The following is a 27,173-nucleotide window of genomic DNA, read 5'->3' on the forward strand; positions in this document are numbered from 1 at the left end:
TGCTATTAACTTTAAAACAATTGGCTGGAGTTACACTATAGAAATGTCCCTTTCTCTTCCCCTCGCCCTCCTTCCCTTTCTCTCTTTCCTTGCCTCCCCCTTCTCTTCTATTTTCCATTCACTTTCTTTTTCCTTCCCTTTCCCCTTTGCATTTCCCTTCCCCCTTTTTTTCTTCTTCCCATCCTTTCTTTTTCTCCTTCTTCCCTTCCCGTCTTACAGACAGCCCATCTGCTTCATTCCCTTTATTTCCCAGTCACATGATAGAGGACCACCTCACCTACTCAGGGCCAATCCACTTCCTTCCCTTTTCTCTTCAGAGAATCCCAAAGGGTGGGATTTTTTTAAAATTTCAAATCTCTCAATTTTTTAAGTTGGAGAATGAAGGTTTGGTCCAAATTCCATCAAGCTACGTAGGTGCCTTTGTGGTACAAACCAACCTACCTACAATTACTTTAATATATATAAATTATGAAAGGGGAAGAGAAAAGATGGAAAAAATCAGCTCAGGTTGGAGCCTATATCCAAAGTTTAGGGTTTTGTTTTGTTTTTGTTTCAGAACAAATGAACAGTCTTGTCTATCATGCACTCTTCTTGTTTATGGAGCAGAAGCCTTTTGCTTGCTATTCTGTGCTGAGTTTGGACAGAGAAGAAGGTGGGAAAATACAAGACAATTTGATTGCTCTGTTGCCCTCCCTCATGACTCTGCTTAGCTGTAAATACATAGAAAAGCCCTGCCCTTTTCTATCATGCAGCATTGGCCCTGGACTACACTACAAGGCAGGTGTATGGTTTTCTTCTCAGCAAGTCCCATGAGCCTGCAAGATGGATGTGAGGGACTGGTGGCAAAGACGTGCTTTATTTATGATCTGACAAATACTTTTTTTTTGTTGCATTTGAATACAACTGCAGTGGGGAAAAAGAACGGGCAATCTGCTTTTGTATGTGGCCATGTTCCAGAAGCATTCTCTTCTGACCTTTCGCCCACATTTATGGCAGCCATCCTCAGAGGTTGGAAACGAGGCAAGTGAGGTTTATGTATCTGTGGCATATCCAGGACAAAGAATGGCACGTTTCTATTATGCCTCCATTGGAGTCAGGCATGTAGCCGGGGGGGGGGGGGGGGCTCGGGGGGCTTCAGCCCCCCCCCCCCCCGAAATTTTCATGGTGGTTCGCGAAAAGGCCATATTGGTGCATTATTTAAACTGTTATGTTTATTCATATCATGATCTGATCACCATACTCATTATATCCCATATGCATGGGGGTATTGGGGTAATGATACAAAAGGTTTGCTAGGCTAGACCCTCTTTCACTCAGACTCAGCCCCCCCGAAACTCAGCCCCCCCACCGAAACCCCCCCTGAAAAAAAATTCAGCCCCCCCCCCCCCCCGAAACGAAATCCTGGCTACGGGCCTGATTGGAGTTCTCCGTTGTTTCCTGCGCGGACTCGCTTGTCAATGCAGACCCAGTTATTTAAGGTTCAAAGGACCAAGCAGTCGACTTTGCAAATAAATTCAAGCATGACTTTGACCCTAACCCTTTGTTCGGAGCTGGTTACCCCACAGTTCCCTACATTTCCTTTCTTCCCCGCACTTCTGAGGACTTGCGAACGGAATCCGGAAGTGATGGGTGCACGAAATTCCCTTTCCTCTAGACGTACCCTAACCCTGACTCTGAACGCAAACAAAGCGGCTGTACCTCTATGGGCCGCCGGCTCTGCGGAGAGAGAGGGGGGAGGAGACTACGCATGCGCAAGAGTTGTAAACAAAGCCTTGAGAAAGGATTCCCAGAAGGCGATGGGGCCAAGGGCTGGTGAGCTCTTAGTGCGCATGCGCCTTGGCGGGCTAGTTTGATTTTTCGTCTTCTTTCGGCGGCGAAGAAGAAGAAATGGAAGCGGAGAAGGAGGGAAGCCAGAGGTGAGGGGACTCCGCGGGGCCTTGTTGACCGAGCGGCCCGCTTAGGAGGGAGCGTCGCTTTCCAGGCGAATGGCAACCGTGGGTGCAGCTAAACTGTAGAATTAACGCAGTTTGACACCGCTGTAACGGGTGTATGGCATAATAAAAGATGTCGTTTGGTGAGGCAGAGAAGGCTCAAGAGTTTGTCACAACTTCCAGGATTTGTAGCATTGAGCCACGGCGCTTAAGGCGGTGTCCAAACTGCATTAACCCCATAGTGTAGATGCGCTCCGTGTTAAGCAGGGATGTTCTCTGTCTTCTTTCTGGAGGGAAGTGGAAAAACTGGGGATGGCTGTGTGCTTTCAGGTCGCTGTGCCCCCCTCAGGCTTCCTGACAGAAAACAGAGAATGGAGCAGAGCGCCATTCTAGGATTGCGGTGCTACAGAACCATAAACCTAAGAAGAGACCCCAAAGGCCACCTAGTCCAACCTTCTGACTTTATTCAGCATGAAAAAAGAAATCTTGGTCTTTAAGGCGCCTTCCTTCTTTCTTTCAAACTTAGAATCAAGGGCCCCTTACACTCAGCCCTATATCCCAGAATATCAAGGCAGAAAATCCCACAAGATCTGCTTTGAACTGAGTTATCTGAGTCCACATTGTCATATATCCCAGTTCAAAGCAGATAGAGGTGGATTTTATTCAGCTGTGGGAGGGGCCAAGGAGTCCTAGGGCAGTGGTTCTCAACCCGTGGGTCCCCAGAGTTTTTGGCCTTCAACTCTTAACAGCTGGTAAACTAGCTGGGATTTCTGGGAGTTGTAGGCCAAAAACATCTGGGGAACCCAGGTTGAGAACCACTGTGAGTCAGAAGAGGCCACTGGAGCACTCCAATCCAACTCTTTGCCATGCAGGAGCACAGAATCAAATCTCCTTCAACAGATGGCCATCCAGACTCTGCCTAAAACCTCCACCAAGTTCTGAGGAAGCATATTGCAGCACCCAACAGCTTTTACTATCAGGAAATTCTTTCTAATGCTTTCCTGCTATTTGAACCCGTTACTCCATTGGGTCTTAATCTCTGGAGGAGCAGAAAACAAGCTTGTTCCTTCCCCAAGGTGACATCTTTTTCAATTTTTACATATGGCTACTGTGTCTCCTCTCAGCCTGCTCTAGTGAGGAATTAGGAAGCATGCAGAGATCCAAATTGCCCTGCATCCAAATGAGGCCATTGGTTATTGATTACACAATGCAACACAATTTTTGTTCTTGGGTTATAAATGTCATTTCCTAATTGGTTCTACAATAAAAACATGGAAAAATGTTTATTAGGCTGCAAAAACAGCACATTTTGCTATAGTTTTTCAATGAATATCTCATGGCGTCTCCACCAATTCCACATAGTTTATGGCAGTCACAAAAACGAAGTTTCTGAAGTATAACAACTACTTTGAAAGTAAGTACTGTACAATTAAACAAGAAATAACATATTCAAAGCAGGAAGAGATTTTTCCCCCCAAATTTTGTTACATATTCCCCAGAGCCAAAGAACACTGCTGTGAAAGTCAGATTAACCCTTTTAGTGGAGGGGTCCACCAGCTTGCATACACTGGGTTTGTGAAATAAAGTATGAGGCCTGAAAGATAAAGTATGCTTCCCCCCCCCCCGCTAACCTATATTTATTTGCAGAAAAAAAGTATGTCAATCTTCAGAGTGTATCACAGACACTGGACATCAGGATTTACCTTATAATCCCATTTTGCTAATTAAACAAAATATGACAAACCTTGTTAGGAGGTAACAGAATGAGAGGTCTAACCTCCAGAATATAAAAGCTAGTAAAAGCATTAAATACGAAGACAGGAAACTTGCAGTACCTTGTTACAGAAGGCCTATTTATTAGGTATTAAATGTTACTAGTAATACAAAATCGTATCTTTGAATGTGGTTTGATAGTTTTGTACTTTAAGCTACTGATACAATAAAAGGTCTGATAAAACCCACCATACAGTTTTTTCTCTGGAAAAATATCAGATTCACTTACGCTATGAGAGAGGTAAAATAGTTGAGAATTATACTGTGTTCTGCTCCAGAGACATTATGTTCTGTGTGTTTCTATGTGTCTTTGTTTTCTATATTGAGTTTGCAGGCTTATCAAGTATAATTTGTACTATATGTTGTATATTAGCACACAGTAAACAATAATACCTAAAAAGCCTCTTGTTTAATAATAATAATTTCTGTACTCCAATGCTTTGGTGGGCATTAAGATCAGTTACAAGTGATGTTAGTTTATAGGAGATTAGAGTAGCATCTAAGCCACTGCTCAGAATATTGCTAGCTAAGATAGAAGGGCTATCTTAAATAAATCCTGAACCTTATAATTACTTGTTTCAACAGTGTCTGATACCCTTCAGGTGCAAAGAGGTTGGCATATTTGCCTCTTTTGCTGTTCTGCACTCATGGCTGGGTTTGAAGAAGAAGAACCATTGATGCACATGATCCTTTGGTCGTGAGCCACAGTCCCGTGGGGCTGTCCTTTGTGTGTTATCAGCAGAGCAGCACTGTTTTGCATCTCAGCTTTATGAGCAGCCCTCCCACCATCCCCCCATTGTCTGCTTCCAAATTACAAGTTGAGCCTACCTTATCTGAAATGCTTGTGACCAAAAATGTTTTGCATTTCGAATTTTAAATTTTGGAATACCTATATTCTCATATACGTAATGGCGCTGCACATATGCCATTTAATTGCTCTTTGTGCCCATGCTATCTTCTTTTACCGACCTTGTGTCTCTTGTTCATTACTTGTGTTGTGTAAGAGATGTGAGGCTAGAGAGAAACTACAATTCAGTGAAATGGTGGGAAACTGAAACTTTGCTCCCAGCCTCCTCTTCTGCCTTTAAAACAGAGGCTGTGGCACTTCTGCTCTTTCATCTCTCAGATCCTCAAGTCTCTCTCCTTGTTTGTTTGCTACCTGTGTTGTGCATGGGTTTGGAGGGAGAGACTGGGGATTTGAGAGGTGAACAAACAGAAGCCCTTCTGCCATCTTGAACACATCTTGCCCTGGTGGCAAAATGTTTTGGTTTTTTGAGATTTTCAGTTTTCTAGACAAGAGAGGCTTAACCTGTAATGAAAATATTCAGTATTCATAGGATCATAGAGTTGGAAGAGATCACAAAGGTCACCCAGACCAATACCCCGCCATGCAGGAAAAGAGAGTCAAATTCAAAGTTATGTGTTGCATTTACAAAGCAGGGCTGGGCAACATATGATAAGGTGGACTGAAAATAATGTTCAAATGGATAGTATTTAACCCCCAGGTAAGCTGCTGAACATTTTTAAGAATGTTACAAATCAATACTGGGCTTGTCCATATAAGGAGGTCTCTTTTTCCATAAGAGGAAGACTTATAGAAAAACCAAAAGTTATTTGTTTGATAAGTACATGTTGTTTTTACAATGTCACCAACGTTGTTTTGTTTGGGTATTATGGATAAAGAATGAGATCATAAATATCTGTAAAATATAGTAGTCCATATTTATATTGTATTATTTTTAGTTTAGTTTTAGTATTCTTTTTCTAAAAAAACCCCTAAAACTAAACTGTACATAGAAACCTAAAATAAAATAAAAAGAATTTACAAATGAGTACACTAATAAAAAGTGCATATATTGGTTTCTGCCTCATGGATCACTATTTAAAGCAGAATAACAAAGTGTGGTAAGTTGTCACCAAATTGATTTTTCTTTTCTATGGAAATTTGACTTCTGGTGTGAGCATGGAAGAGAAAGCACAGACATAAAAAGTAGGAAAGATCTTGTTAAGGGAACAGAATTTAATGAAAGAGAAGGGTCGGAGAAAGGTATGGGGATGGAAGGGGAATTGTGCATGAGATGTTGACTTGAAAGAGGTGTAGGTTCAAAGCTTCACTAAACCATTTGTATCATATTTTTTCAGTGCAAAAGACATCCTTCTAAAGAACATGCACCAGCAGGTAATAACAATGTAGCCTAATAATATTTTCAAGGAAAAATGATGGCAGTCATTTGCATTGCAGCAAGTATATAAATTACAGGCAGGCCCCAAGTTACAAAAAAGATAGGTTTTGTAGGTTCGTTTTTAAGCTGCATTTGTATGTAAGTCAGAACAGGTCCATTTTAAAGTGTAACTCCAGCCATATAAATAGATATTACTGTATATTCTGGCGTATAAGACTACTTTTTAACCCAATAAAATCTTCTCAAAAGTCAGGGGTAGTCTTTTACATGGAAGTCGTCTTATATGTTGGGAGTAGTCTTATACGCCGGGAGTCGTCTTATAGAGCAGGTGCTGAAACTTCCAATCTGGATTGGAGAATCTGTGGTTGCTGCATATTGTGGGGGGAGCTCATAAATGGCAGTGGCCACGTCCCTGCCATATGCAGCAACTGTGTGAAAGCATTAAGGGCAACACTGTACAAGTATGGTAAAAAAATCCATTCATCAGGATTTGTGGACTTAAAACACACCTCTTTTACCTGTCTGGCCCACCCTTGTATCCTATTACCGTACCTCCTCCTCTGCCTCTCAGATCTTGCTCCTGAAGACTGCCGTGAAGCAGTGCAGGTGCGCAGGTGTGAGATCTGAGAGGCAGAGAAGGAGGTACAGTAATAGGAAAATTACCAAGTTGAAATAAAATCTGATGCTGGGAGTCGTCTTATACGCCCAGTTGTCTTATATGCCGGAAGATACAGTATTTGGCTGGTTGTGAAAATGAGGATTGGCGATAAAGCTTCATTGGAGCCACCTTTTCCCCATGAAAACTCTTCCAGGAGTGAATTTCCCCTCTGAGGGGTAGATTCCTCTCACTTTCTGTTGTCTCACCCCCATTCTTAATTATGAGTCATTTGTAAGCCAGATATTTGTAACTTGGGGGCCGCCTGTATTAGTAAAAGAATTGAATCTGCACATACAGATAGGAACATACCCTGCCCACCTGATGCTAGCAGAAAAAAATGTTTGCATGACCAGCAAAATGTGACTCCCAGTCTTTGGCTCCTCCAAGGCTTCTGGACTATCTCTTTTCTTATCACAAACAGGGTCAGTTCCTTATCCTGGGAGTGCTCTTTTAAATGGGGTCCATTCACTCTACACTGTTTAACATTTTAAAACTTGCTTATCCAAATCAGAATTAGACTTAAGACCACTTCCTTGACAGGTTTGACTAAATGTAACTGCAGAGGCTTAAAGATTGACCATGTCTGCTACATGTGCATTTTGTGGAATCAGTAATCCCGAGTTTGTGACTTCGTTGCTCATTATTCCATTTTCTGGGTACTGTGGAGGTTGGCTTTTATTTCCTTTTCTTCTGTATGGAACAACTTTAAAGTGCTTGATTTCTGTTTCGTGTGTGCTATTCTAAACCACATGAGGAGTGTAGTTTCACAGAAAAATGTAGAATTTTTAAAATTAATAATGAGATAGAAACAACATTTGATGTCATGATGACTAACCAACTCTCAGTTGTTTTCACAGTTCATTTTTGACCATCCTCTATCACTTGCCTATTTCAAAAATCTATTTACATAGTAATCTCACACTGTAATTCTTTATGGCCTCATTGAACTTGGGAGGACTTGGTTCTCTGTATGTTGTATATGGAAGCAAGCCGTAACTGATCTGCCAAGTAGTTTCATGGGGCATTCAAGGCTGAATGGGATGCTTGGTTGGAGGAGGAAATAAATGTGTGAAAGTACTTCATTGCCAAACTTTCCGAGTTCTATTGAATTGGAAACATGTTCTTTGGCAGGTAAAGAAAGTCACCTTGTGACTCTTTCAAGGCAGAAGCACTGAGATCATTCCTTTTTATTGTCAGATTTATCTCCCCTATGAGATGGAAAAAGATTGGATGATATCTGTAATGTTTAACAAGAAATACTCATTTTCTGTTTTAGAACACCTCTCCAGGAAACCAGCCTTGCTTTGAAGATGGGAAAGCCTCCATTAAAGCACAGGGTAAAAAAATAATTAGGAAGGCATTGAGGACTGTTTTTATGAGCAATGCATTCATCGATGCTGTACTGCCCCCACTAGGAGGGTTTATGCCTTGATTTTTTTGGCTATTTTTATAAGAAGAAGAAAAGCTAATGTCCTGAACTCTCTAAAATATGCAAATTTAAGTAATTTACATGTAAGTGTGCTTTGCATAATTCTTCTTTTGCTAATCAAGGAAGACTCGAGGAGCTATCTACCTACTTGATGTTTCCCACCTGAATAATCTATATCTATGGTAGAGCTATTTATGATCTCCCTGTCCTTGAATTAGTTAAATTTCTTATTGGAGAAACACAAGCCTTGTATAGTTTATTAGTCTTGGATTTGTTGGGCTTTGGCTTACAACCATTGTCTTCTGTCATTTCTTAGTTGAAGGGCCTTTATTATAGAGATTTTTAGCTTTCAAACTTGGGTGTTTTGGAATTAAAAGTAATGAACAAACAGAATGGCAGCCTTTGTAGGACTCCTCTTACCGGTATTTTTAATCCCTTATGGCAGATTCTCTGTGGGATACTTTAAAAATGCTGTTGTCCTGCTAGAATTTGAGCTCTAAGTCTATTGTGTGTTGCTTCTGGTTGCACGATTTTGGTTTTTTTAAAAACATTTTTTAAACTTTGAATATTGTTCTGGTTGGTTCATCTTTGCCTAACAGGTTGTAAATACTATCATTCCCACCTAGCATGACCAATCACCTGCTAACAGTGATGGGGGTTATAATCTAATACATTTTGGAGGGTCTCCGGTGGTTTCTGCATTGTATTATTTTGTGAGTTGTTCACTGGCTCCTCACAGCTTCAAAGGTAGATTGTTTTGGGTTGTTGGACTGTAGTTCAGAGCATCCCTCATCGCTGGCTAATTTCTATCCCTTCATTATTGAAGGAGTGGACATTTATTTCAAGGTGTCTAAGTACTAGGTCTCTAGCATGGGTCCAAGCAGGCTCTGGCTGGGAACAAGAAATAGCTATGCACACAAGTTAAATCCAACACTCATTTCTCTTGAGTTGTCACTGTGCCTCTACTGATTTTCTCTTTTGCAATAAATTGGTTTTGATGTGTAGTGTTTCTCCCTACTCTCTTCATTCTAGGAAATGGGCTTTACCAAGAGAAAATGGAGACTGAATGTTTTGACAAACCTGAAAACCCTGCTAATTTCAGCTGTGGTCTCCAGGTTGAGACAAGAGCCTGTCACTCTGGACTGTTAGCAGAGACTGGCAAGGAAGATGGGCACCTAAGCCCCTCTCTGAAGAATGGGGATTCCCATGGCCCTGACCCAACAAAAGCACCTCCACAGACTCCTGGTTCTGACACAGGGAATGATTCCACCTCATTTAATGCAACCTTTGGGCAGTTGTCTAGTCGACCTGAGGCACGACGTTCCTTGAGTCGGTACAGTCTGAAGCTGGGCACAGATCGACGAAAGTCATTGCCTCCTCTTCATTTGGATGTCCCTGGTAGATATTTCCAACATGGATTCATTGCCAAGCTAGGGCTTTCTGGGAATGCAGTAGTTGCAGAAGCCCACAAACTGTTGTGGCCCTAGAACTAGGCTTGAGACCTTCATTGAAGGAGGTTGCTTTCTCTTGAGAAAATTAAATTTGTTGCTCAGCTACATCTTGATTTCTCAAAGGCCGAATGCAAATCTAATACTCAATATGGTTTGGGAATTGGGATCCTACTTCAGAACATGCTTTTTCTACTCCTCTTTTCAATAATTTCCCTTCTCCCCTCCTTATATTCCTTATAATTTCATGTTACAAAGCTTACCACAAATGGTATTCTCAGAGAACCACTTCATACTTTTAATTATTCATCGTGGTCTCGGTGAAATTGCACATATGGTATTTCCTGCACATGCAATTCAGAGACAGGATCTTCTAGGAAGCTCTTGATACATTTCGGTGAATTGAGATGAACCAACAGGATTTCAGCCCTTGATTTGCTTACTTCATGCCTTCCAAGTGTACCCAAGTCTGGCTCTTGCATACCAGGGACCCTTACACACTAAAGAATTTCACTTCAATTGCATGGCTGTCCCTAAATAATCCTGGGATTTGTGGTTTGGTCAGAGGTATTAGCGGAGTTCTTTGGTTCTGAATATCAAAGGCTCCCTTCTAAACGACAAATCTACAGATTCGTAGGATGTTGCTGTAACATTTCAAAGTGGAATCGTAATTCAAAACTGAAAGGGCCTGAGGAAAATAGCATTGCACCTGCACTGTGCTAAAGTGTGGGCTATAATGTCCTTCTTACCAATTCTTGAGCTTTAAGGCTTGTTCCTGCAGACCGTCTGGGGGAAAAAGTCACAATGGGATTTGCATATCCTTCGTATTCATGCTGTAATGCTTCCAGCTGAAAGCTGTGGGCGTCAACAAATAGCTCTTTGTTGAAGGCAGAATCACTGGGCTGCTGTGTGTTTTTTGGGATGTATCAACCCCCCCCCCTCTCCGCAACTCATTCACACCTGATGTTTCCATAGCATTCTCTCTTGATGTTTCACCATCTGTGGCTAGCATCTTCAGAGATTATCTGAAGATACCAGGCACAAATGCAGGCGAAACATCAGGAGAGAATGTTTTGGGAACATGGCCATGCAGCCTAAAAAACTCACAGCAAATTGCTTTTTGTTCCCTTCAGGGCAGTGGTTCCCAACCTGTGGGTCCCCAGATGTTTTGGCCTTCAGCTCCCAGAAATCTTAATAGCTGGTAAACTGGGTGGTATTTCTGGGAGTTGTAGGCCAAAACACCTGGGGATCCACAGGTTTAGAACCACTGCTTCAGGGCTGATCATTCTTTACTTCCTATGAGGGTATTCCAGTTCTTAAAAATCCCAGATAATAAAATGATGAAGATTTCCCCCCCTCTTCTATCTGAAAGATGGGAGAAAAGAGTCAGAAGTATGCCCTTCCTCTAGAGAGCAAACATTCAAAATGTATAAGAGATTCCCCCTTCCTTATAAAAGGTGCATTTTTAAAATACTCGAGGGACTGAAGTAATATTCAAAAGAAATTTGAAGGAAAGAGGAAAAAAACCAAAGTGAGAAATAACATCAGATAAGGGGGGAAAGGAATATGCAAAACTGAAATCTTTAGAATTGAGAATACCATAAAACTATTTTTTTAAAAAGCAAAACACTAGCTTTAAATGTCTTTGAAAATGTTCTTTACAATAACTGAAATACATTGTAGCTCAAACATCCCTTATCTGGAACTCCAAAATACTCCCAAATTGTCCACATGGGTGGCTATGATAGTGACTCCTTTGCTTTCTGCAGGTTCAAGGTACACAAACTGTTTCATGCACAAAGTTATTAATATGGGAAATTGGACTTACCATGAAGGTTCATTCTGGGATGGCAGGAGGAGCAATCCACTGTGCTTGGGTTTAACCCCCTGGCTTCCATTAGAATTGGGCGGATTGAAGTCTTACTTTTTTCATTTGAGATGCTAAGCCCCTTTCCCCTTCTTCAAAAGTTTTCTCTATCCTTCCTAACCAACCACTGATGTTTGCCCTTCCCTGACAAGCTTATAAGGTGAGGGTGTTAGTAAGGATAAATAACCAAGGGGAAATAAGGTTTTGAAAATGGCATTTTCAACTTACCAAAAGAGATATCATTGCTTCTGTGATGTTCTCCATTTTTGAGCCATTGTCTTAGAGCTACAGTTTCCATAATGGTTCTCAGAGATAATACTGTTGCCACAGTACTGTTTTTCTCCACTTTGTCATCTTTGCAGGGACTCCTTGTCTGTCTAGTCCCCTCTTTCAACTTTCTGTTGTCCTTGCCTACTATTTTAAGCTTTTCAGACCAGGAGCTTGTTTCTGTCAATTTTCAGCTCCTTCTGAAAATTTTCTTTGACTTGCTAAATTGTATTTTTCTTTCTGTCCTTATTTCATACCCTTACTAACACTCTTGCCTTGTAAGTTGGTCAGAGAAGGGCAAACATGCCTGTTGGTTTGGCAGGACGAAATAAACTGTTGGAGAATGGGAAAGGCGGTTAGCGGCTCACCTGAAGAAGAATCTTGGATCCTGAGAATTCTAGTCTGAACAGCAGAAACCAATGGCACTGGAGTGCTCCTATTGCCACCCAAGAATATTGAGTACAGAATTACCTGCAGCCTATGTGAATAAAGTATATATGAAACATCAATGAATTTTGTGTCTAGACATGCATCCCATTTCCAACCTATTTCATTGCATACATATATGCAAATACCAGTTTTCCAAGATCTAAAATACTTCCAGTCCCTAGCATTTTGAGTGACTCTACCTGTAGTCGCTACATCACCCCCCCCCCAAACTCATTCTCACCTGATACATTATTTTTGAAATGTAACTTTTAAAAGTTAGTATTTGACAGGTAACTCATGCTACTTTGGAGTTCAATAGCCAGTTATGTTGTGGTTAGGAAACTATCTTATCATCTGAAAATGCCTGTTAGTGTCATTAGATTTTAAGAGACATTGTGCTTACCTTACAGAGCTGAGTAAAGCCATCAGCTTGGACTTGCCAGAGACTGAGAGAATGGCAGCTCTGCTCCTTTCCAGTTTTCAGGTAAGACCTAGGAAGAGGCTTTCTAATTTCTGCTCCTTATTGGCTGTGCTTTGCAACATGTTTTATGCCATTTCCACAGCTTAACCCTATTTGCAGTTTGCGAGGAGGTGATCAGAGTGGGGAGATAGCACACGTGCTGTCGTGTGACAGGAGAGTAGAGAGAGATTTATTGTTAATTTCTCTGAATTCTGCCACCAACTGGTATAGTGGAGGCCAATTGTTATATGTAATCTATGGTAACTGCCACCAACGTGAGATATGAGTTATTACTGTGAGATATGGCAATTCAGACGCAGAATGGATGGAGATGAGACTGTCTTCAACAAAAGGTAACTGGTTTATTGAGTACAAAGTGTGTGGTTGCAAGTTGTAACTTATTTTATAGAACTTTGAATAATACTTGATTAGTTAAACATTCCACTCTTCCAGGTTACACAGTATCTTACTGAGGTGAAGCTCTTATTACTAAACAATGTTTCAGTACAGGAATATCTTCCCTATTTGATCTTTCCTTGATCAAACAAATTAACAAGCTTATCCTTTAGCCTTTCCCTTGACTAAAGAAAACTGGCTATGTTTCTCCTTTCAGCCTCCTTAGACTGAGAAACCTCCAGTAGCTATTCAGGCTTCCCAAAGCCACAATTCTTTGCTTCACACTTCACTCTCCCACTCTACTCTTCACTTCCACTCTTTTACTCCTCTCAGATACCAAATCAACTCCTAACTGACTCTCCAACTGTCTGTTTTCAAAACTCTCTCCACTTGGCTCCTCCCACTCCTTCTGCCAGCTTGCCTTGGTCTCCATGGTAACGCTGACTGAGGATCTCTGAAATAGGCTGCTCCAGTGTTACTGTAGCTAACCCAAACACATAGATACAGTTTAAAACATGCAAAGTATTAACTTCTGCACAGAGTTGTTTTGTATGAGTCTTGTATTTTATTTCCTCCCCCAAGTATTTGATAAAAGAATGATAGAAAAAGCAGTAGTTTTTTTAAAATGCTCATTCTTTCTTCAATCTCCTATCTATCCCATGTTTTTGTTTCATGGTGTTATTATAGTGTAAATTCTATCTATGTTTCCGGTAGTAAACAAATGATGCCAGACTGCTTCTATCATGACTCTAAATTGGCTTCTTCATCAGTGTAAGATGGCAATTTATGTGCACGGTGGTCCATGCTCTTGTTACATCCAGGATAGACTACTGCAACACGCTCTACGTGGGGTTTCCTTTGAAGACTGTCCGGAAGCTTCAAATGGTCCAACGAAGGGCAGCCAGATTGCTAACAGGAATGGCTCTCAGGAAGTGTACAACTTCTATGTTGCACCAGCTCCACTGGCTGCCTATTTGCTATGGGCACAATCAAAGTGCTGTCTTTGGCCTATAAAGCCCTAAACGGCCCAGGCCCAGTTTACTTGTCTGAATGCATCTCCCTTTACGAACCACTGTGGAAATTAAGATCTGGGGATGCCCTGCTCTCAGTCCTGCCACCATCACAGGTGTGCTTGCTGGGGTCGAGATACAGGGCCTTCTCAGTTATTGCCCCCAAATTATGGAACTCCCTTCCCGGCAATATCAGATCAGCCGCCTTTCTCCTGTCCTTTAGAAGGATGGTGAAGACCTGGCTGTGGGACCAAGCCTTTGGGGCAGTGCAGTGAGGCAAAATAGTGTCCTGAGATGGTTTTTAAGCAACTTTTAATGTGAATATAAATGATTTTAATGTTTGTATATATTTATGGTTTATGCCCCGACATTGAATGTTTGCTGTATATATGTTGTGCTCCGCCCTGAGTCCCCTGCGGGGTGAGAAGGGCGGAATATAAATGTTTTAAATAAATAAATAATGGGCTTTGTAACTTTGTTCAATGAGCTAATTTCGATTTCAGGCTCTATAAGGCAGGGACATATCAATACGTTATGTTTTTTCTAGAACCTTCGCATCTACCACTGTTTTGAATAGCTGCATTTTCCTCTCACACCAGAAGTAACTTCTTTCTGGTGTTATTTCATTTATTTCATTTCTTTTCAGTAGTCCTTGCAAAAAGTTATCTAATTTTTGGTCTTGAAGATCATTTGTTTTTAATGCTACTCACAAATGGGAACTTTTCCTTTTTCTTCTCCCCCACCCAGTATGCTGCCCACAAACTCAAGTGCTCCTTAAGAGAAACTGACAGCTTTAATAGTGAAACTTTTGAACAAAATGGTAAGTCTTATCAATTTATTTCAGCAAATAATTGTGGCATTGTTGAAATATTACATGGGAGATCAGTTTAGTAAAGGTCCACTTGAGCTGAAATCTGTTTGTGCAGGGAAACTGGGAAGGCAGAGGCTTACAACTTCCCGGACTGAGTTAGGCCAGTGGGTTATGTTGCCATTAATGTTGATTCTGTTTTAATTTTGCTATCACCACACCTTTTTAAACAAGCAAGGTACATTAAAGAGCTTATCTGTAATTGTAGAAAGCTCAGATACAGGCAAGCATTAAAGTATGACTTTGGAAGCCAGAGTTTGGTTCTTATTTGGTGACCTCGGGGAAGTAATAGTCAAGGCATATCATGGTCAGGCAAGTGATACTTCCTTATGTGTCGATCTATTTGCTCTGTATTGTCTTCTCTAAATTGGCCATGAGTCTTCAAAATCTCATCTGGAGCTCTTTACTAGCAATACTGGGATTTGGAGCCATGTGTATTTTACTTCTGACATATAGAATCAGCTCTCTGCTTGCCAGGTCCTTGTGGTGCATGCATTGGAAGCAAATTGCAAATAATAGATGGTTCTGTGGCATTTTAAAGAGCAAAACGTTATGAAGTGGGCAGTATCTATAAAACTTCTGCTACAATTCATTGACTAGTACTTAAGTGGTCATAGCTCTGTTTATGCTTCTGCTGAAACAGACCTTGTGGCATCCCTTCTGGAAAAAAAGAATCCATAATAGCAAACTGACCTTTAAGAGATATTTATCATCTACTACTGACCATCTTATTGCTGTTTCTGAATAAACTTCCCAGCTTCCTGGGATCCAATTAGAAATGAATTACCGTAAGTGATATTAAGTAGTCTGTTATATGGTGTTTCCTGCAATTTCTCTTTATATCTTTCTTCAGTCAACAAGTTATCAGAAGAGTTGAGATTCTGGACAAGGAAACTGCAGCTAGATGGAACTCTGCAAAAATGCTTTGAAGATAACAGAGTGTAATGACTATTTTCCTTTAATTACTTCATTTCTAGAGCAGTGCGTGATCAAAACAAAATTTTCCTTAACAAGTGGGTAAACAGCTTGTTTCACTTCCTAACAGGAAGGTGCCATTTGAACTTGTGACCTTTGAGCTTGACTTCAGCCAATGGTCTGCAAGCAGTACCCAGTTTTGTAACTTTGTTAAAGAGAGCACATGTGGTCCTCTTCACTTTCTGCGCATGTGACTTATGCAAGCTGCTTTGCTAGAGAACAAATGGGATATGACCAATTAGAAATTACAGTATAAGTAAGTTTCTGCCATAATTTTGTCATCATTTGAGTTTTTTTGTTTTTTAGGTGTAAGCCGGATCCTGTATTTGAGGCATCAGTATCTGTCTTAAAAGAGAAAATGGCCAGGTAAGATGTAGCTGAAGCCTGCCATCTTTAATAATATTATAAAAGTTCTATTAATGGCTTCCAATGGAGTATAAATACTAGGGGCTCTTGTTCCATTAGTGGTGTTTAGTCCTGCTCTATCATAGTGTTTGTGCTCCATTAATTTTTTATATGTATTTATTGTACACGAAACTGTTCATAAAACACTGCTTTGATGTTATTTGTCCTGAAGGGAATGCTAGTGCAAACAATGCTGTAGTAGCCAGGTACAGATGCACTAGGTAGCAGCAGTAAATATGCTACAGGTTTTAATATTCTGTCTCTATCTGAGACACATATTGGGAAAACCAGGAATTTCCACAGGCTTTTGGAAGCATGACCCTTTTGGAAATTAATTGGCATCCATACTATTTGGAAAAATTATAACCTTTTGGAAAGGCATGTCCTCGTCAGAGACTGGAACCTTTTTGTAAAGTAGGATCATCCCGAGAAGAGTTAAAAACTCACTTGAGTCAATCTTCTCCTTAGTGGTAAATCTCCACTAGTATTCATGCAAGGCAATTTAGGCTTCTCAGCTGTTAGATTGATATACCTGGTTATCTCTCTGAACTCTTAGGAAAAAGATATGCCAATGCATAAAATATATAGCAGATCTTCAAAAGTGTTATTTTCAGTTGCCCAAAGTAATAATCTACTCTCCCATAAGATATATTGCTTTCAAATCATGCTCTCAAGAGACCAAAAATGAGTAATCTTCGTTAAAAGTTAACATAGTTGATTTACTTACAATCTTCTTGTATTTAACATATAGATACATTTCTTATTGGTTTCATGTTAACTGAATAATACTTCAAACTGCACTATAATGTACTGTACAGTACTTCTGATGCAAACAGACTTATACTCTGACATCTCACTGCAGCATACTGACTATACTCCTGCTCTAACTGACTCAACTGACTCCAACTGCCTTCTGATTCAAATGCATTCTTAAATGGAGTCTCACTCTGAACATTCTAAGATCAGGGTCACATGGTCTGTAGTCTCTCCCACAACCTCTAATAACACAGAGTTAAGGGGAAAACTGCATACCAATATATACGCACAATATAGTAAGTAATGTAATTTACATACATTAACAAATAACTAGTATAGGAGGCTTGTAGAAGGTTTCTATTACCAACAACAGATACCTCCCGCCTTTTTTGTTTGTTTCTTACTAACCTGTTGTTCATTCCAGTTAGCAATACCATGATTACTGCAATAGCAGAACCTATAATCAATCCCCCTTCTGTGTGTGTGTATGAGAGAGAGAGGGAAAGAGAGAGACTAACTTCCATCAGGAAGAAGTATGATCTGTTTTCAGTCTTAAGGTATCAGGAACATGATATGTGGCAGTAGGAAACTAGTAATTAATTGTGAACAATTGTGGCTACAGCCAAGCTAGTCAAAACAAAGCCTACCCATCTATCTTATACAGAGTGGTTGGATTGGGAAGAAACAAGCCTCAGAGCAAATCTAGAAAAAGAGCATTACTAGATCATAGAATTGTCCACCAAGAGCTTGCATGGAAACTCAGTTTCCACTCTTCCTCAAAAAGATAACAAAAGTAGTGCCTTGGAATTACTAAAGCACTCTAATATGGAACTAACCTTTGGTCTCTTGTCTTTCACAGGTTGTCTGAGGAAAGTCATGCTTGGGATGAAGTGCTTCACAGTTATCAGAAAAATGCTGAGGATGTGGCCAGGTTAGAATACTATCTATCTATTTTAAAACGTATCAATTATAGAAGCTAGGTCTGTTCCTGATCATTTCATCTTTCCAAAGAAGCAGTTGTGGTGCCTTGGCCAAACCATTCTAGGCCTTCTTCTGACTGTGCAGCTGGGAAAGAGGCAAGGAGGTTCTCACCCTGGCTTGCTGGGAGACAGCTGCATATTCAGCATGGTTTGTGTCAAATCAGTGTAAACTTGAATGCTGGAGAACATTGAGATTTTTTTTTAAATGAGGTAGTAGTAGTAATAGTTGTGGGAATATGCGATTTGTACAAGCAGCAAAGCAATAATAACACAGCCCAACAAAAAAAATCTTGGTATCTTGATTTTTAGGCCTGTTTTGGGGTTATTTGGTGTGCTGATTCAGAACATTGCATTGGATAGCCCACATCCGTTCTAGTTTCTTAGATGTGGTTGTCATGGTTTTCTATGGGTGAGCAGATGAAAAGTGATATATAACATATGTTCTATATCACAAAAACTAGAGCTGATAAGGGGAAATTGGTGTCATTTTTAGAATCAGCAGTTCAAATACAACCAAAACAGGTCTAACATTTGAGTCACAAAATGCGTGTTTGCCAGTGTAATGTAATGCCAAAAAGAGATCCCATGATTTATCAACATCCCATTTAAATTCTAAATGTTTTATTTGACATATATTTGTGTTAATAAAAGGAAGTAGGGCATGATCCTCCTATCCCCAGTCTATTTGTGGTTAAAGACTACTGATACTTGGATCTGGTCTGTTAAAACTGTGCATGTATAAAATAGTGTATGCTAAGAAAGGTCTTCCTTGAAATATCTCCTTGGCCATGAACTCACTGTAGCCCGATTGCAATGGGTGAAATACTGTATTTTGGTTGCCTGTGTAGCCAAACTGTATTCTCACTTCTGCCTTCTGCTTCTGGGGTTCCAACTTTTGTTGCATAGCTATAACACAGCTATCCATCTGTTCCTGCCTTTCATGAAGGAGTTCTAGATTGCAGGTTTGCATTTAAGGATTTGTTTATGGACAGTGTGTGGTCTATACTCCATGTTTGTATGCGTAATTATAAATCAATACATTTGCCAACTATGTTTGCATATCTTCTTTGCTGTGCATTTTTGTATAAATTTCATTGTGTTTATTATTTAAGAAGAGTAATATCTAAGAAATTGTGTTCCTCACAGAGATGCAAATAATGCCCCACTCTTGATTAGTTGAGTGTTGTGGTCCCAACAATATATGCAACCTTTTATTTGGGAATGATAGGATGCAGCTTTTAGAAACTCCCTGGTCCTCCATTTACTGGACTGCACTTCCCAGCATTCCTCAGCATTTGGTTATGTTGGGAGTTATAGCCTACCAATATCTGGAAGTCTGCATTGTTACGATCACTGGGACAGAATGGGGGTGGAATTGCCCTAGCCCTGTGATGAAACTGTATAGATCCCAGCTCATTTGTTAGGCTGTCTCACCCACAGCTTGGGAGTAGCCATTTTCCTGTTAGCTTTATGAGGGTGGAGCTTAAGAAAACCCTTCCTGGTTTGTATCAGTAAGTTTGCGTGCACTTTTGCCTAGGGAAAGGGAGCCATTTTAGATTAATTACCACTAGGGAATCTTGGTGTGTATCGTTGGTCACAGCTAGATCCAAGCTTGGACAGGCCCTTTCAAGCCAGTAACCACTACTATTCTGGGAACTCCTTCGACTATACTGATATACCGCTGGTTAGTGGCAACCTGTTGAGTTTCTGTCGCCTTCAGCAAGGTGCCAGGCCTCGCTAAGAGAGAGCTGCTCTCTCAACCTCTGGCCTGATCACCTTGGGCATTGGGTGCCCCAGAGGCCCCTTTACAAGAGAAAGTGTCCTTCATCTACAGAATTATCCACTAGCAGTGACTTCAAGAACAACCAGTTACTTTTAAGTATGGATTTTGTTGCGGGGAAATCAAGATAGTGCCTGGGTGGAGATAGGCCCAAGACCAATTAATAAATTGCTACCATTTCTCTAAAGGAGTAATGTGAACATTGATTCTTCGGGGTTCCTTGCTCAAACAGGAAGGCAAACCAGCATCCCCCCCCCCCCCAAGCTGATAGAAAGTTAAGACACGTTAGCACTAAAGACATTTAAAGCAGCTTGGGTGCAACAGCATAAGCCCCAACATATTTTATTGGATTGCAAATCCCATCATTCCTAGCTAGAGGGGACTGCTGAGACTTGCAATCTAAATGTATTATTATTGTTACTATTACATTTTCTTCATAACAAATTATTACAATAGACTATGTACCTTTTTGTCCTTAAGGCAACTGCAGCAGTGTGAACTCAAGCAAGGACCAGAGGACCCTTCAAGCTACCTTGGGACATCCCAGGCTCATGTGCTTCAAACCAAACCAGATTACCAGAAAATAGTGGATCGTCAAGGAGATGTCTTATATGACATAGAGAGAGTGGTGAGGGTGAATCTTGAATTTTTATAGTCAGGGAGAAGAAAAAGGCTTGCCTCCAGCTAGGTTGCTGCTCTAGCTGCTAAAGAGCATCTTCTAATGGGGCAAGTGATTTCTAGACCTCTGTCAAAGGAGCTGCCTCTCCAGTAATAAATGGGCAAGGTAAGCTTTAAACAAGGAAGGTGGAGCATATAAGGAAATTTTTACTGAGTCCAGAAAAGCCATAACAGGATGAGTGAAGAGGAGCTGCACACTTGAAAGACTTTCAGTGTTTGCCTACAAGAGGCAAAGGTCTGTAAGGGGGGCAGTAAGTGAGGAATTTGGAATTCTGAATGAAAGCAAAAGAAAAAAAAATCCTAATAGCCTTTATTATTAAAACTCACACTGAACAAGCAATTGATTTAGGAGTAAAGCTTTCGACTGCTTCACCAACAATGCATCTTGTTTAGGAAGTTGAGAAGATAATTCTAAAGGATTAAATAGTTGGCTAGTATTTCATGATATTTAGGAACATCAGTGCTTTTATGTTTTTAGACTGGTTTGTTCCTGCTGATATCTTCAGGTTGTACCATTTGTTTTATTATATTCTACTTCTTTATTTGCTGTAGAGACTGTTGATTATTGGGTGTTTTAAAAATGTAATCAGACCATCATCCAGTATGTGAAGTCATTAGAGATATGGGATGAATAACAGTCCAAAGTCAATGTTTGCCCTTTCCTGGACTGTCGTGTTCTATACCTCTGACTCTTCGCTCCAATTTATTCTCAGACTATTGAAACCAAAGATAGTTTTTTAAAACAACAACAACAAATGATTGGATGATCTCAGCATGGCACAAGAACCTCCTGAAATATTTTTATATTGCAGAAAACATGAAAAGGTGTTTGCAGAAATGATCACATCCTTAGGACCATTCCACGCAGCCATATAAACCAGAATATCAAGGCAAATAATCCACAATATCTGCATTAAAATAGATTATCTGAGTCACACTGCCATATAATCCAGTTCAATGAGGATTTTCTACAACTGTGGGGAAGGGGCCTAAGTCTATAGGTGGTTTTTGAGAAGAGATGGAAGGCATCATCAGCTTTTATGTCTCTGTGTAATATGGTACAAAGTGAATCTCATCGTCGTGTCTCCTCTTGGTTATGATTGTGCCAGATAGGTCAGAGTAACATCCCTAGGTGCAGAAGTGAATGAAAGGCTCTTTGTGTTAACCCCCCCCCCCAAAAAAAAAAACCAAAACAAAAACAAACAAAAAAAGCAAATAAAAGACGGTATTTTTTTAACCTGGGAGAACACACTTCTGTAGGAATTTGGTCACCTTCCACTGGATGATGCCCATAGACTCACACTGAAGGAATTAACGGATTCCTAGAGAGTCGATAGCACTAAATGAATAGATTGTGTACAGCTATCACTTCCAGTCAGGATCTGTGGTTTCTTGAATGATATTCAGTGGCTGTGAGTTAAACAGTGCTCAGAATTAAGGCTCAAATTGCATAAAGATGAAGGCTAGCATCTGTTTGCTGAACTTCCAAAATAGTTCTAGAAGTTATTAGAAGAGACATTGGATTAACATACAGGTTAAATAGCAGTATAGGCAGTCCCTGAGTTACAAATATCTGACTTACAAATTACTCATAGTTTAGAATGGGGCTGAGACAACAGGAAGTGAGAGAAATCTACCCATCGGAATTCAAAATTCACAAGTTATAATGGGAAAAATGTGTCTCCACTGAAGCTTTTTCACCAAACTGTCTCTGTTGGCTTCTCATTTGAAAATGTATGTATCCTCAGCTGGATGAAATCAATCAAATAATCAAGGTGTGTCATGTTTATAAGGAAGACATTGCACTGTATCTTCAGCAACTATCAGCACAATTTGGTAAGCCATGGAACAGTTTCTTCTTTTGCACTAGGGGAAACTGAATAGAATAGCAAACACAATAACAAAATCAATTCTTTACGCTTTTTCCAGTTTATGCCTACTGGACTCGTAACTTTACTCCCCCCACCCCCACACCAATTACTTTAGGTAGGAAGATTATGAATAGTAATGTGGTGCGGTGGTCATGGCTATTCTAAATTGTATTAACTAAGGTGTCAAAATGTATGAAAATAGATTACTCATTCTGCACCCCCCCCCCCAAGATAGCTAGATTTGCATTAACCGGTGAAGTTAACTGCAGAAGCTAAAAGGCATTCGGAAACTGAAAGGGAATTTGGTAAATAGTGTGATAACATTTCATTGTCAGGCTTCCTGAAGAGAGGTAACCAAGGAATTGAGATGGGTTGTGGTTCAAGTCATAAGGATGCTTTCTTCATGTAGTTTAATTGAAAGGACAGATGAGCTTGGGATGTGAAGGCCTGCAGGTCAAAACCTTTAGCATGGATGTGGTACACTAAAAAATACTGTTGTCTTCATCAGGCAAGGGACTAGAATCACTTAACAACTTGTTTTTAATTTCAGCATTGAAGGCTTCCAATAGATACACAAACTCACCTGCCCGGAAATTGCTCCGGCTCTTCCAGACGAAGCTAGCTTCACTTCCGCCTCCAGATCGGTAGAGGCAGTCGTATTCCTGTCCCAGCTGTGGGCTTGGATATGGTCTCACTGTTGCTTGGTTCTCAGTACTCTTTTCCTGCTCTACTCTTTTTCTTCTGCTTGCTGTGAGCTATGCCTTTGCCCCTGAGCTGGACAAAGGGACATTCAAAAAATATTTGACCAGTACTTTTTGGTCAGATATTTGATTGACAATGTCTCTGTTTTTGGAAACAAATAAGATGAAAATTCTTCTTTCTCAGCTCATCCTTTGTGGCTCCACTAGGCAAACACAATGCACTTGGACTGGTAGAATATAGCAGAGAAAATAACCTTTACTCAAATTCTAATTCCACCATACAACAGCATAGTATTTGAGTGTTGGGTTTTCTTTTCTTTCACAATTTCAAAAAGAATAGGCAATAGGAGCTTGAACATTTGGCTTTTGTATCTTATCCAAGAACCAAAGTTATCCAAGAAGTAAACATTGGATGCAACTATTGAGGACCCTTCCTCTTTATTCAACTATGCTATAAGCAGAAGGCAAATGATCTTCAGAGTGATGAAGATGACACAAATCTCTATTGAGCTGTCACTGAGAAAGGTTTTATTTTTTAAAATAATTTTTATTAAGTTTTCTTACAATTGTATAATTAAAAGTAAGAGGTTTTAGGATTGAAGGTGGGGTAGAATAGGGAAGGGGGGTCGGGAAGAGGGGGTAAAAGTGGGGCCGGTCCAGGACTAGTGTTGGTTGTGGAAGGGGTTGCTTGGGTTGGGGAAAGAAAAAGGGGATCTGGAGAGGGAGGGGGAAGAGAGGGGTGAAGATTGTGAAAAGGGTTTTTTGACTTCCTCAATCTTCTTCTCTCTGGTTCCATTTTTTTTTACATCTTTCTTTCTTCTGAAATTGCTTCTTCCTCTTCTTTTGTGTCTTGTCTAGCTTTATGTACTAATAGATATTCCTCAAATAACTTCCAGTCTGTTTTTTTCATTGGTCTTCCATATGAATCCTTTAGTGCAAAGGTCAATTTATCCATATCTTTAATTTCAATGATTTTGTTTATCCATTCTTCCTTAGTGGCTACTTCTTTCTGTTTCCATTTTTTTGCCAGAACTATTCTTGCTGCAATAATACAATAATTGAACAAAATATCATTATTCTGGACTGAGAAAGGTTTTATGAATATGTTTGTACTCCTACCTGAAACAGTAGAAGCTCTGTGTTTGTACACTGATATTTTGTGTATCTTGCCTCATGCACTTTGGTGTTCTGGTTTCTATTTTAAAATAAACGTATTTGCAGTTATGGTTAAAGTGTTTCACTGCAGGGTTGCATCATGTGTATTTTGGCTCAACTGCCATTAGTTGTATAAGACCACACTTTATATCATGGAGTTCTTTTATTTTACAAGTGTTATGCTCTGGACTCGATCAAAGTGAATGTTTTTTTTTAGGCCGCACTACACAGGACAGATAGATGAGGGCAAAAGTTAGTACACTTTTTGAACAGGCAGCAACTTGGTAAAGTATTGTTCTATGGGAAGAGGATGAAATTTTTAGGATCTCCAGGGAGGAGAATGCTTTGGTAATACTACTTAGATCTTACGCTTATCCTAAGTGTGTCGCTTGTATGTTTGCTGTTTTCTGGTGAATTTGGGTTATTGGATTACAAGAGTCCATAAGAAGAAGCTATGTGAGTAGGACCTGCCCCAAAATGTAGCTAAGAGTGGTCTTTTGCAGACTTTCCACTGACAGTGCATATGCTACAACTGTTCTGGTCTAATAGGGATAGAACTGATTAATCCTCTGTCATCCCACTTTTTCAGCTGCTTTTACAATGTCCTGGTTTCTTTCACCTCCTCCCACTTTGTCCTCAGCTTAACTTGTAGGGTGAGAATAAATATTTAGCCCTCAATTAACTTGTGGAGTGAAAAAGGAGAGCTCTTCTCAGGCCCCATCTACACTGCTTTATAATGCAGTTTCATAGGGCAGTTTAACTGCATTACATGGGGCTCCAGAGGCCCAGGAAAATCTTGCCCTTCCTAGAGGCTCAGGAAAAAGCAAGCTACTGCAGACTGTCTTAACTCATGTATATTCTGCCTCATTGATAGCTTTTAATCTCTTGACTACATTTTGATGTTTCATCTGTGAAATGTGGAAAAAACAATGCCAAGTTTCTGTAATCCATTCAAGGACCAAATTGTTTTAAAACGGGTCCTCTAACCTTTTAAGCTGAGGGCCAGTTCACGGTCCCTCAGACTGTTGGGAGCCAGAATACAGTTTGAAAGACACATGAACGAATTTCTATGTATGCTGCATATATCTTATTTGTACTACGAAAAAGCATGAAAAAACAATGAAATATTTAAAATTAAGAATCAACATATACTTACTAGTCTTTCAATAGGAAATGTGGACCTGCTTTTGGCTGATGAGAGATTCAAGTTAATCAGGATTGTTGTTGTGTGCCTTTAAGTCATTTGAGACTTAGGGTGACCCTATGTCTCAAGTTTTGGGCCGAGGCCAAGTTAATGACCTTAGAGAGCTGCATCTAGCCCCACGAGATGCAGAGCCAACCTTAAGAAATGGGGCCACAAAGTGGAGTTAACATGCAAATGTGGAGAAGAGCAAACCAGAGACCAGCCTGAGCCCTGCCACATGCACAATGGAGGACCTTCTTATAGCAACACCAGAGGCACTCCAAGTGGCCAGCTACTGATCAAAGGACATTTAATATAATGCCAAGTTTTCAAACTTTGTGGGGTTTTTTTGTTTGTTTTTAAATACATTACAACTGTACCCTTGGTTCACTCCTGATACAATAAATATAAAATCAGTTCTTCTGTTGCAAGCATAACTCCAAAACAACTGGGAAAGTTGGGGAGTACCAACTAGCCACTAGCTAGCCAGTTTTGATGTACTTTTATCCATGAAAAGTAACTTCCTCTCTCTGCAGCAACGTTTTCGCAAACCATCAGCATTTTCTATAAACAAAAGCCCTCTGCAGAAGCAGGCCAATATGGCAGTAACATATGGCCGTTGGGAACATCCCTGAATATTCCCTTTTAAAACTACGTCTCTCTCATTATATAATCCAAATTATTTGCTTTAAACAAGATTATATGACAGTGGAGATCAGGCATGGGCAAACTCCGGCCCTCCAGTTGGTTTAAACTCCAACTTCCACCATTCCTAACAGTCTGTTGGCTGTTAGGAATGGTGGAAGTTGAAGTCCAAAACACTTGAAGAGTTGAAGTTTGTCCATGCCTGGTGTTGACTCATATAATCCAGTTCAAAGAAGATAATCTGGATCATCTGCACTGATAATTGGGTGGCAGTGTTGAAGGGGCCTCAGTCTACACTGCCATATATAGTGTTTCTTCGCTACTTCGCGGTTTGCTTTTAGTGGACTTGCTGTTTTGTGAGTTTTTGCCTCCTGGCAACGATGGAGTGTGGAAGGGGGTTTCACCCTCCCCCTCAGTAGAGAGGCAGTCAATCATAAAAAAGAGAGAGCAGTATGTAAATCACGGCCTTATAGCCCCTTCACCCTTGGAATGCGATATTATACACACATACACACACATATACACTCATACATACACACCTACTAGTTGTACCCACCACGCGCGTTGCTATGGCCAACTTTCCCTCCCTCTTTCTCTCCTTCCTTCCCTCTTTCCTTACTTCCCCCCTTTTTCTTTCCCTTCTTCTTTTCTCCTTTCAGGCTTTTCTTCCTTCTCTACCTCTTTCCTTCCTCCCTTCCTTCCTTCCTACCTGCCTACCTTCCTTTGCTCTTTGATTCCATCCTTCCTTCTCTCTTTTTTCCCCATCCTTCCTTCCTTCTCTACCTTTTTCTTTCCTTCCTTCTCTGCTTTTTCCCTTCATTCCCTCTTTCCTTCCCTCCTTCTTTCTTTCCCTCCCTCCTTCCCCCTTTTCTTCCTTCCTTCCTTCCTTCCTTCCTTCCTTCCTTCCTTCCTTCCAGACATAGGCTGGATAAGCGTTGGGCTCAAAGGTAGAGAGAGGTTAATCCCTGCAGAGCAAGGGCTCCATGGTTAGTAATCTCAGCATCTACAACTGTATTGTCATTTAGCTTTTTGGGGTTTTTAAGACCTTTCTGCTGCTTTTTTGGGGGGGGGTTATGAGTGATAGTCACTCATTGGTCTATTAAAGGTGTAGTGTCCAAGTTTGGTGTCAATTCATCCAGTGGTTTTTGAGTCATGTTAATCCCACAAATGAACATTACATTTTTATTTATATAAATATAGCATCCCTACTTTGCGGATTTTCACTTTTCGCGGGTGATTCTGGAACACCTGTGATAAGTGAGGGAACACTAATCAAGTTCAAAGCAGATGCTCTGGATTTTTTTATGGCAGTGTAGAAGGGGCCT

At 40.4% G+C, this 27,173-nt stretch overlaps 1 protein-coding gene across 2 annotated transcripts; it reads left to right on the top strand.

Moving 5' to 3' along the window:
* The first annotated feature begins 1,780 nt into the window (after positions 1-1,780).
* DSN1 (DSN1 component of MIS12 kinetochore complex) lies at positions 1,781-24,089 on the top strand. Of its 2 annotated transcripts, none has more exons than XM_060763858.2 (12): positions 1,781-1,916; positions 5,847-5,883; positions 7,822-7,882; positions 9,007-9,372; positions 12,396-12,469; positions 14,599-14,671; positions 15,573-15,660; positions 16,001-16,060; positions 17,715-17,786; positions 20,096-20,243; positions 22,042-22,129; positions 22,715-24,089. In XM_060763858.2, exons 1-12 carry the CDS (start codon positions 1,888-1,890, stop codon positions 22,810-22,812), a joined length of 1,194 nt encoding a protein of 397 aa, XP_060619841.2. In that variant the 5' UTR covers positions 1,781-1,887; the 3' UTR covers positions 22,813-24,089. The 2 variants fall into 2 exon arrangements, with proteins under 2 accessions (XP_060619841.2, XP_060619843.2); XM_060763860.2 differs by having other exon boundaries at positions 1,907-1,981.
* The last annotated feature ends 3,084 nt before the right edge of the window (positions 24,090-27,173 follow it).

This window comes from Anolis sagrei, chromosome 2 (genome assembly GCF_037176765.1).
Source record: "Anolis sagrei isolate rAnoSag1 chromosome 2, rAnoSag1.mat, whole genome shotgun sequence".
NCBI lineage: Eukaryota > Metazoa > Chordata > Lepidosauria > Squamata > Dactyloidae > Anolis > Anolis sagrei.

What these genes read in the sequence shown, in the direction of transcription:
- DSN1 (XM_060763858.2), top strand. Translation starts at nt 1,888, where the DNA reads ATGGAAGCGGAGAAGGAGGGAAGCCAGAG. An exon ending in AATGCTGAGGATGTGGCCAG is followed by an intron (nt 17,787 to 20,095) that starts GTTAGAATACTA and finishes TTTGTCCTTAAG; the next exon opens with GCAACTGCAGCAGTGTGAAC. An exon ending in TATATGACATAGAGAGAGTG is followed by an intron (nt 20,244 to 22,041) that starts GTGAGGGTGAAT and finishes ATGTATCCTCAG; the next exon opens with CTGGATGAAATCAATCAAAT.